The 10,803-nt window shown below is 34.9% G+C and overlaps 2 protein-coding genes across 6 annotated transcripts; one reads left to right on the top strand and one right to left on the bottom strand.

The window, feature by feature from the left end:
* Positions 1 to 77: 77 nt before the first annotated feature.
* Positions 78 to 1,181, top strand: LOC133824851 (membrane steroid-binding protein 2-like). Its single transcript, XM_062257857.1, has 2 exons — positions 78 to 486; positions 655 to 1,181. Exons 1-2 carry the CDS (start codon positions 128 to 130, stop codon positions 908 to 910), a joined length of 615 nt encoding a protein of 204 aa, XP_062113841.1. The 5' UTR covers positions 78 to 127; the 3' UTR covers positions 911 to 1,181.
* Positions 1,182 to 2,627: 1,446 nt separating this feature from the next.
* Positions 2,628 to 9,937, bottom strand: LOC133824850 (putative disease resistance protein At3g14460). 5 transcript variants are annotated; one of them, XM_062257856.1, is made up of 8 exons: positions 5,960 to 9,937; positions 5,233 to 5,878; positions 4,832 to 5,151; positions 4,325 to 4,412; positions 3,875 to 4,130; positions 3,620 to 3,726; positions 3,011 to 3,205; positions 2,628 to 2,932 (listed from the first exon to the last, which is right to left on the bottom strand). In XM_062257856.1, exon 1 carries the CDS (start codon positions 9,681 to 9,683, stop codon positions 5,979 to 5,981), a length of 3,705 nt encoding a protein of 1,234 aa, XP_062113840.1. In that variant the 5' UTR covers positions 9,684 to 9,937; the 3' UTR covers positions 2,628 to 2,932; positions 3,011 to 3,205; positions 3,620 to 3,726; positions 3,875 to 4,130; positions 4,325 to 4,412; positions 4,832 to 5,151; positions 5,233 to 5,878; positions 5,960 to 5,978. The 5 variants fall into 5 exon arrangements, with proteins under 5 accessions (XP_062113840.1, XP_062113838.1, XP_062113836.1 ...); XM_062257854.1 differs by having other exon boundaries at positions 3,011 to 3,219; positions 3,620 to 3,693; XM_062257852.1 differs by having other exon boundaries at positions 3,620 to 3,693.
* Positions 9,938 to 10,803: the final 866 nt, after the last annotated feature.

The following is a 10,803-nucleotide window of genomic DNA, read 5'->3' as shown; positions in this document are numbered from 1 at the left end:
TGGTGGAGGTAACTCTCGTTAGTTAGTTAAGTTATGTAAAAGTCGCCATATTTGACTTTCTAAAGCCATTTCGTTCATATAACTTCATCTCTACAATTCTTCACATTCTCATCTCTCTAATCAATCCATGGCGATTTACTCAGGTGTGATGGAGGAGATCACATCGTACACGGGTCTTTCCCCGGCGGCCTTCTTCACCATCGCAGCTCTCGTCGTCGTCGTCTTCAGAACCGTCTCCGCCATGTTCGTCTCTCCCGAAGATTTCAACAAGCCTCCAGTCGCCGCCGCCGTCTCCCTAAACCCCAACAACAGCAGCAGCAACAACAGCTCCAGTTTTCTCAACGGTGTTTTGGATCAAACGACTACTAAGCCTGTTCAATTGGGAGACATTACCCAACTAGAACTCAGCGCCTATAATGGTTCTGACCCAAATAAGCCTCTTCTTATCTCAGTCAGGGGTCAGATCTACGACGTCTCTTCTTCCAGGTAATCACTCAATTTTTTTTCTTTTCCTGAGAAATTTGAACGTTGCCCAGATGGATTGAGCTCTGATTTCTCTTCTGATTAGAATTTGGCTCTTGCCCAGATCAACTTTGTGATCGTTTTAAGTCTTTTGTTTTGTGCACTCCAAGTGTTTGATAAAATGCTTTTCAGGATGTTCTATGGTCCTGGAGGGCCGTACGCGATGTTTACAGGGAAGGAAGCTAGTAGAGCTTTGGCTCTGCTTTCTTTCAAGCCTCAAGACATGAATGACAATCTTGAAGATTTGGGTCCTGATGAGCTTCAAGTTTTGGAGGATTGGGAGGACAAGTTCATTGAGAAGTATCCCAAGGTTGGGAAGCTCGTGAAAGAGTCGACCACGACTGAGCAGCCATCTCAAAGTGGAGAGGAGTTGAAGAAAGAACTTTAGGTGTAGATCAAGTGCTCTTGTTGGTAATTTTGTACATGTGTAATATGATGAAACTTGTGAGAAAATTATTCATTGTAATAGGATGATTGACCAATCCAATTTAATGGGGATGTTTTGATCTAATGTAATTGTAATTAACAATTTTCTTTTAGGTGCTGGTGTTGGAAGTTTTGGTCAAATTTGGATTTGTTGTATTGCCAAATGAATACCATTCATTATTTTTATGAAAATAATGTAATGTGAAGAAACTTGTGAGCAAGTATTCATTGCATCCTCAATCCATTTTGCCATCTTTTATAGCACCCCTGCCACCCTTATAGTCAACACTGAGTTACATGTTTGTTAGTTAAATATGTGGTTTGATAAATTAAATCCTACTTGCAAAGGGAAAGACCGGTAAAAAGCTGTGTAATCCCCATCGTCTGGGGAATGTCAAGTGTGATGATTCTAAGACTGTAGAGGTATGAGACTACATAGTTGAAGATAGCTTAAATGGATTGATGGGTACTACTTAGAGCACTCCCAATGTATGCTCTACTCCATCCTTTAAAATACCTCCCAAAAAACCCACATTTTTCTATTTTACCTCTAAGTTTTACATTATACCATACATCCACTTTTCTATATATTTCTCTACATCATTTAAATATTATATTTTTAAACATATTTTATTAATTAAAGTAAAATAAAATAATTGAAAAAGATAAAAGAAATAATAAATATATATACTAAATAAGAGAAAGAAAGCTTATAAAGAAAAATAATAATATTAAAATATTATATAAATGATATGTAAATGTAGATATGAATTAATTTGAGTTTGTACATAACTATTATGAATATATGTATAAAAGAGCTGATGGATGATGTTTTTGTGAGTTTTAGCTAAATATTATAAAGAAAGTGTATTACAAAATACACCACCAAAACATATTTTTTTTTTATAATTTACCTCAAACTTTTACATTATACCATACATCAGCTTTTCTATTTTTTTTCTCTACATCATTTAAATATTATATGTTTTGAAAATATTTTATTCATTTTAAGAAATAAAATAATTAAATATAATAGTATCACACTCATATATATATATATATATACAAAAGTTTATAAAAAAATAATAAAATATTTATAGCTTGATGAATAGTGTTTCACTACATATAGAGAAATACTATTCATTTAGGTAAAAAAATATAAATTTACATCACCCATTGGAAGACTTTAACAATTTTTTCTCTATATTATAAAGAATTAGACATTTTACCTTCTCCATTGGGAGTGCTCTTATGCCAACAAGAAGCATATTCTTTTCGGTAGTCCATCACTTGAGGACTCCAAAGTTAAGATGTATTGGTTTGCAGGACCAGTCGTTATTTCAAAAAGCAACCATAGTGACGTGGGGTGTTACACTACTGTCACTCAATCCCCTAATCGGACCAAAGAAACTAACACCCTTTAGTTACAATTCTTTATTTGAGTTTTGTATAACAGAAAACTTTTCACAGAAACCTTGCTTCCCAAATCACCTTTTACATTCAATTTTATTCATAAAATACTGTACATGAGGTTCCTTGACATATAGAGAGCTATTAAAACATAAGAGGAACACCATTAAACCAGTAGATTACTAATTTTACATTATTATAGAATGGTTAGTCTTCTTTTCTTTGCCCTTTTTTCCTGTGTGTAGCTCATAAAACATTTTCATTTTAGTTTAGGAAGAGAGGAAGGTCACCTGTCCATGAGTGACCTCCTCCCAAATTTATTAAAAGTCCTCGCTTATGGCGGAGGAAAACCGGGGTTACAAATTGGACACTTGAAAATTACATAAAGATATAGAAAACATCTCATGCATCATAACAATAATAAAATCCAGACAATACTTTAAAAAAATGAAAGACCAAATCTAAACAAGCCTAAACCCACAAAAACCAAAATAACCAAATTACAATCTAACACGAACATAACTTGTTTCATGTTGCGGAAGCTACCTTTCTCCAGCCTTTCCGAAATATCTCCCTGCATTAGAGAGACATTGGCATAATTGAAAGTGAAAATCACGATTTGGCAAGAGTCAACCAAGATTGCAAAATTTACCTTAATCATTGATGATCATTAGAGAATGCCCTCAGCCTGAACTAGTAGTTAATTATTATACCCCATGCCTTCCAAGGAGGATGTTCCACCACTTTGCATATCGAAGATTGTCCGAGTCTTATAGCTTTTCCCAGAGTTCCTTCAATCTCTTGAATTCATAACATAAATCACTGCCTGATCCAGTTGTGAATTGCACTGCAAAGTAAGGGCTGGCAGATTGGTCACTTATAGCATGTCTCATATATAGATTCAACTAACACAAATTTCATCATTGAGCAATTAGGCAAAAACATAGAATCTTCTGTAAATTTCAGTGGCACCAAAGAACTTCTCTACAAGTATTGCCTGAAGAAGTTGTGCCCTTTGAACTTGTGATTTTTGCAAGCATGCTTAGATATACATCTCTATGTAAATAAGCATGTCTATAATAGAATGGTTAATGCTTTCAGTGTTCACTACTAATAGTTTTACTTAATATCAGAAGGATTTTTTTTCTCCTTTTCATTTACTTATTTGAGACATTTTAAAGCAGAAGCATTTCCATGTGAAGCATGTTATGAATAATTAAAAAGAAAAAAATCTGTACTTTTTGGATTGATTCTGGCTTACCTGGATTCCCATTTTGATATTTGGTCATTCTGAACTCGTGACTTTCATCTATTGCAGCTCTAATACTCGTTGATCTGCTCAAGCATTTTGCAACCAAGAAAAGTTTCCTAATTTGTATTACTGTTTTATTAAATTCCAATAACTAACAAATATTTTAGAGGATATGAATAACTACATCTCTCTATATCATTAGTACGGAAAAGAAAAATACATAAAAACACATATAAGATTCAAGTAGTGTTATTGTAAACATACCTGATGAATTGGGGGTACATAAACTTGTGCTAATTAGGCCATTCAAGTATCTACAACACACCATTTGTTGAATAAATTCTTTCAAACAATCCTATATCATAATCTAAATCATATCAACGGACTCGTCAAGAGCTTCCTTGAAAGTATTGCCTCTCACAGTCATTTGCAATTCAAATCTTGCTATTACAGAAAAATAGGATTCTAAGCAATCTAAGCACAAATCACTCCACTCTCAGATTCTGAGTACACATAAGACCTGTCAAAACAAAGTAAACAAATTTTCATTTACATTTTCATTTTGAAACAAAGCTCAGCCTGTATTAGAAAAGAAAATACACTGAAGAGAAAAGTCATGCAGCATGTGGACATTCCAATTTGAAATACTCCACTTAGAAAGTCAATGAGCATAGCAAAACAAACCAGATTGTGAAATAAGATCTTTCATCATACCTTGTAAGAAGAAGCCCATCAGGAAAAGGAAGGTTCGTCGATTCAAAACTGGCCTTCGCTATATACACCTTTCTCATTTGAAGTTGAACTATAACCATAAAAAAAACACATAAAAATATAACCCAAAAAAATCCCATTTTAAATTATCATTTGTCCTAATGTACTAAGTAGGATATCTCTAGTAATTTTTCTTTAAAAATTTGATCTAATTACTAAGGTAGCATAATGATACCATATTCATGCATGACTATTTTTCTTATATTTGTATACTATGTGCTTTTTTCTGTGTAATATTGAAAGCCATTACAACCATAAATAAGCTGTAATATGCATAGAACATTAAATAATCCACAACAACAGCAATTAACAGATCTTGACATCTGATGACACTGACATAGTTTCCAAATCATTAGATAATGAAAAATAAAAAAAAAACAAATAAGATTCAAATTCAAGAGGTGTGATTTAGCAGTGTGAGTCCAAACTGTAAATTGTAGTTGAACACACCTGATGAATTCGGGAGTTCACAAAACTTTTGCAAACTGGGCATTTAACAGGTATCTCACGCACACCATTGTTTGAAAGAACTTCAGTTAGTTCACCAAAAACATGTGGTGTTGGCTCCCACAGCCATTTACAATTCAAATCTGATATCTTGCTCTTTCAGAAAAATAGGATTCTAAACAGTCCATGCACAAATGGTTCCAGTCTCAGATTACATATCCGTTGAATAACATTGAAAGAACAATAAGTTAAACAAATCTGGGACTGTGCTAAGCTAGGCTTTAGCGAATAGATATTGGTTAAGTATTGAAAGCATGGTTAAGCTGAAACATCAAAATAAAGAATTCATAAATACAGGGAATAAAACTGAGCAAAATAAATACATTTTAAGATCAAATACATACCTCAATTCAAATCAATCGGAGCAGTTGTTGTGTGGCTGATTAGGATGTTATGGAAAGCAAATGCAAGCTCAATCAAAATAGACATAGGGTATGTGACTAATCTCACACTCCGGGTGGTAAGTTCTTTTCAGTAGAGGACAATTTTTTATCGACAAAGTGGCAAGGGAGGTTGGACACCCTTCTTCTTGCAATGTCTGCAACTCAGGGCAGTCATCGATTTCAGGTATTCTCAAGGAAGTGAGTTGTGGAAGCCCATTTTTGTCTAGGCCGCTAAGTTTAGAAAATCCTCTGATAGAAAGACTGAAAATAGTGGCAGGCAGTAGCATCTCCATAAATTGTAACAATTGTAAGAAGGGGTAGTGTTTGCCAATTCCTTTGCATCGTCAAAAGTTGAGAAGATAGATCAAGTGGAGACAAAGTAATGGGTTGACCACCTTCAGGCAAAGTCTCTATCAACGGACAATGAATGATCCACAAATCTTTTAAAGATGAGAGGGAAGTCATCTTCTCTGGCAACCACTTCAATTTAAGAATTTCAAGATTGGGAAATACATCCATATGAAGGGATATAAAGAATGATCCACACTCACTCAAAGAAAGCATATGAAGAGGACGGTAGGGGTAGAGTGGTGAAAGAATGGCGAAGCTGCAACATGGAAATAAAAAAATCATAAATACAGAGAATAAAACTAAATAAAATAAACACTTTTGAAGAGCAAATATATACCTCAATCAATCAGTTAAAATCAACCACAGTTGTTGTTTGGATGATTGGGATGTGATGGATTATAAGTGGTAGCTCCATCAATTGTGACTTGGGGTATGTGACTAATCCTGCTCCAGTACTTGTTATTCTCACTCTCTTTTGGGTCATAAATTTTCGTCAACAGAGGGCATTCCCATATGTTCAAAAACTCGAGGGAGGTTGGAAACCCTTCTTCTGACAATGTTTGCAACTCAGGGCAGTTCCAGACTTGAAGTGTTTGCAAGGAGGAGAGTTGACTAAGCCCACTTTTGTTCAGCCATTTAAGTTTTGAAAATGATACACCAAGATTGGTAATATTGGCAGGCAGTAGCCCTTCTCCTGGAAATGATTCCTCTCCATCTCCAAAAGTTATAATATTCTTAAGATGGGGTAATGTTTGCCAATTCCATTTCGCCCTCAAAAATTCATAGCATATACGAAGTGTTGACAAACTACTGGGCATACCACCTTCAGGAATAGTCTCTATCAATGGACAACCATTGATCTCCAAAGTTTCCAAAGACGAGAGGGAAGTCATCTTCTCTGGCAACCACTTCATTTTAGGGCACCAAGAAATCCAAAAGTAACTCAGTTTGGGAGCAATGAGTCCACCATTTGGGAAAGATACAAAACAAGGACAAAATCGAATTACTAGCTTAGATAGAGATGTCAGTTCGTGACATTTCCCATCAGACATTGAGAGAGCTTCAAAATAGTTGCAAGAATGAATTTCAAGTCTTCTGATATTGAGAAATAAATCCATATGGAGTGATCTAAAGGATTCACCGCAACCATCCAAAAAAAGAGACTGAAGATGAGGGTAGTGGTAGAGTGGAGTGAGAGTGAGAGTGGCAGTAGGCAAACTTCCAGTAGAAGAAGGTGTCATTGGCTTTATTACCTCGAACACTGACTCTACATTATCCAATTTTATAATTCTCATTTCACTAACACATGGTAATCTTGGGATAGATAATGCAGATTGCTTATGTGCATCAATTTCAATCTTTGTTAATGAAGGAAGGAAGTGAGGCAAATCCTTGATAAGCTTAGGACAACAAGAAATCTCAAGTGTTTTGAGCTTTCCGTATGTTGCGGCATCTTCTGTTTGCATTGAATTCCATTGCTCCCATGATGACATGTTCTTGAAGCTTAAGGTTTCCAACGATGAAAATGGCTTTTTTGAAGAACTATTCCCTGAGAACTCAGCACCTATCCTCACTATCGAATGAAAATTGGAAATGTAAAGATGTTTTAGCGAAGGCAGTTGCCCAAGTGGTGGTAAATTGGAGCAACGCTGACACCCATCAAGCCTTACTTCAACAATGTTGCAAAACGAAACATCCCCCACCCAGTTTGAAAATTTTGTGCCTGGGTAATGAAGAATCTTGAGTTGATTCAACATTTTATTTGGTGAAAGCATGTCCAGTACATCCTCATCATGTTTTGGATCATCAACATCATTATTATCATGAAACCATTCCAAACTCAGGTTCTCCAGTTGCTTCTTATCTAGTACATAGGCTTGATTCGATTCTTTTGTGATGCTGACCACGTTTTCTAACTTCTTGATGGATAGATCTCCTTGAAGACTTGAAAGTTTTGCCAACTCTTCTATTTTGGCTCCACTATCTTTTCCCACAACAAATGTTGTCAACATTTGGAGATTTGTCAATTTACTTATTTGGCATGGCATCCCGACAAGGCTAGTTCCATCGACAATAAGATGTCTCAAGTTAATGAGATGATGCATGTTTTTAGGCAAAGTTTTCAGTTTACAACAATCTTTCAACTTCAATGTCTGTAGATGGTATAATACAGTAACAGATTCAGGCAAAATCACAATGTTGGTGGCAGAAAGGTCTAAATAGCGAAGATGTTTTAGTTCACCAACTGAATCAGATAACTCAGTCATATTGAGTTGACAAAAAGATAAAACTCTCAAACATTTCAACCTTGATAGCAAATTATGAACTACTTCCTTAGAAATACAAATATTAGAAACAAATGAACGTAATGTTAAGAAGGTTCGCAAACGTGTAGCTTCAAAATCATAATTAGATATCTTATTACTACGTTCAAGGAGCTTTTTGACACATCCAAGGTGACACGTCTTCTTCTCGAACTTATCAATATCTTCACCATGCTCTAACAAACAACAATATTTCCCAGAAACACCACTAGCCAAATCAATTAGAAGATCATGCATAACAAAATAAGGTAGATTAGAGTATTTGATCTTTAGTTGAAAAAATGACATAGATACTAAATCATCAAAATACTCATCACCAACTTCTTCCACTCTTCTATTCCCATCAGAATGCTTCACAAGATTTTCAGCCATCCATATTAAGACCAACTCCTGTCTTTGAAATTCATAGCCTTTCGGAAATATTGAACAATAAGCAAAACACTTTTTTAAGTGTGGAGGAAGATAGTAGTAACTCACTTCTAAAGCAGCAGGAAGAATCTTACTCCTTTTATCCGTCAGCTCCCAAATATTACTCTTTGCTATTTGTTCCCATCTCTTAGCATCCAACGTCGATCTCAAGAGACCTCCTAAAACTTTAGCAGCTAAAGGCAAGCCATTGCATTTCTTAGCAACTTCTCTGCCGATAGTTTCCAATTTTGGATTCTCGACAAACATTCTAAGATTTCCACGAGAAGCATGCTTTTTAAATAGTTCCCAACACTCTTCTTTTGATAATTCTCTAAGACAATGCGTACCAACAGTTCGAATGCTATCTGCAACTTTTTCATTTCTTGTTGTTACTACTATTTTGCTGCCTCTTGCCCCATCATTGAAAGGCTTCATCACTTCTGTCCATTGAACATAATCCTCTTCCCAAACATCGTCTAGAACAATAAAAAACTTCTTTCCCATTAACTTTTTGGTCAAATTAACTTGAAGTGAATTCAAATCCATGTCACTGCGAGCATCGCCCGGAGCTACTTGTTGAAGAATTGTTTTTGTCACAACCATGGCATCAAATTTATCTGAAACGTACACCCAAACCTTAAATTCAAACATGTTCCTCACTCCTTCATCATTGAAAATGATTTGAGCAAGGGTGGTTTTTCCAATTCCACCCATTCCCAATATGGGAATGACACATATCTTTTCACTACCCACATCATCTGACACCAACAACTTCACTAAAGCATCCTTGTCATTCTCTCTACCATAAACTTGAGGTTCATCCGGCAGAGAAGTTTTAACAAGTGATCTTTCCGATGGTTTCACCTCAACAATGTTCTTTTCTAGATTCAGGTTTCCAATTTGATTTGCCAAGTACTCCAACCTCCTAAGAATCTCTTCCATATTGGTATTCCTTACACGATTAGTAGAATTAGAATGTTTGGAGAAACAAGAAAGTAACTTACTTGCCTTTCCTCTCGCTTTATTTGGCTCGGCTTTCTTGGGTCTGAGAGCATCATATTCAATGTCGCCAAAGAAGTCCTCTGCATCTTCGACAGCATCCAGAAGATCATCCAGCCACTTCTCCACCGCAGGGTTTTTTATTTTCTTGTTCTCTACTTCGAAGCGAACCGCAGCGAGACAATTGAATGTTGACTTCAACTTGAAAAGCCTCTCAGAAACAAAACTTTTATTTCCCGTGAAGAACTGCGCAACAAGAGGAGAAGCAATCTTTTCTAGCAAAAAATCAAAAGAAGCAGAGAGAAGAGCCCCGGCCACAAGTTCAGCCATCAGTAGTTAGCTCAGTTGAACAGTCAAAGATTCACAGAGAGTTAATGGAGAAAGCTAGTACAAGTAGTAGCAGGAAGGAGAGAATGAGAGAAAAACAGTGGAGTGAAAACTTGAATAACAACGAAGACCTCTCATATTAATGTTAAAATATTCATCCAATTGGATTTTAATTATTGCAACTTGTATATAATCAATGGAGAATTCTCCCGTAGGCCTCCACTCTAAGCCAGGCTGCCGGTGAGCTGTCAGTGATCTCGAACTTTGAAAGCATGATTTTTTTTTTACCATCCAAAAATTTCTGAATAATTTAAGAAAATTGTTTGAATCAGTTGTCGTCGATCCTATAAATTATTCAAAATTTTCTGAAAATTTATAAGATTTTTTAAACATCTACAATATATAAATATATAAAGTCATCAAAATAAATTGGGTCAAAAATTGTTAGAACACTTAAAAACCCCACTACTAAGGCTTAAAAGTAAAACTCTTGTTGTAGGAGAATTTTCATATAATCTATTAGTCTCCTTTTCCTTGAGATGAAGTTATACAGCCTATATTTTATTTTATATGAAGTTAGACTAATGATATGTGCATTCAAAATATGCACTCAAACATTACACATAGTGACGTATCACTATTTTTTTAAATAGTGGGTCCCAGTTTTAATAAATATGATTGGTTAAACTAAACTATAATATCATTGTGTGTAATATTTAGGTGTATATTTTATGTGCACATATCATTACTCATAAAGTTTTTTTTTTTTTTTAATTTCATTTAAATTAGCTTTATGTATAGGAATAATATATAAAACTTTTTTATATGAAATTATTTTTCGTTTGTGTGTCACAAAAAAATCAAAAGAAGCAAAGAGAGGATGAGAATAATGGACATAAAAGCTTATCACACATTCTAGACTAATCTTTCTTCACAGTTTTTGTCACATCAAATACTTAATATTACACATGGAAATTGCTACCTTTCTTGCATAAGTTTCTCCTAGTCATAATAATTTCATGTTTACATCAAAGGTTATTATTTTTAGTTCTTATCGTTCTATTTATGTGTTACTTTTTATTGTTAGTTGAGTTAGCGATTTTTAATTATCATAATTTCATCT

The sequence above is a fragment of the Humulus lupulus genome, chromosome 3 (genome assembly GCF_963169125.1).
Source record: "Humulus lupulus chromosome 3, drHumLupu1.1, whole genome shotgun sequence".
NCBI classification, from domain to species: domain Eukaryota; kingdom Viridiplantae; phylum Streptophyta; class Magnoliopsida; order Rosales; family Cannabaceae; genus Humulus; species Humulus lupulus.
Note: the sequence above shows the minus strand (reverse complement) of the source record. Positions and strands in the feature narration are given on the sequence as shown.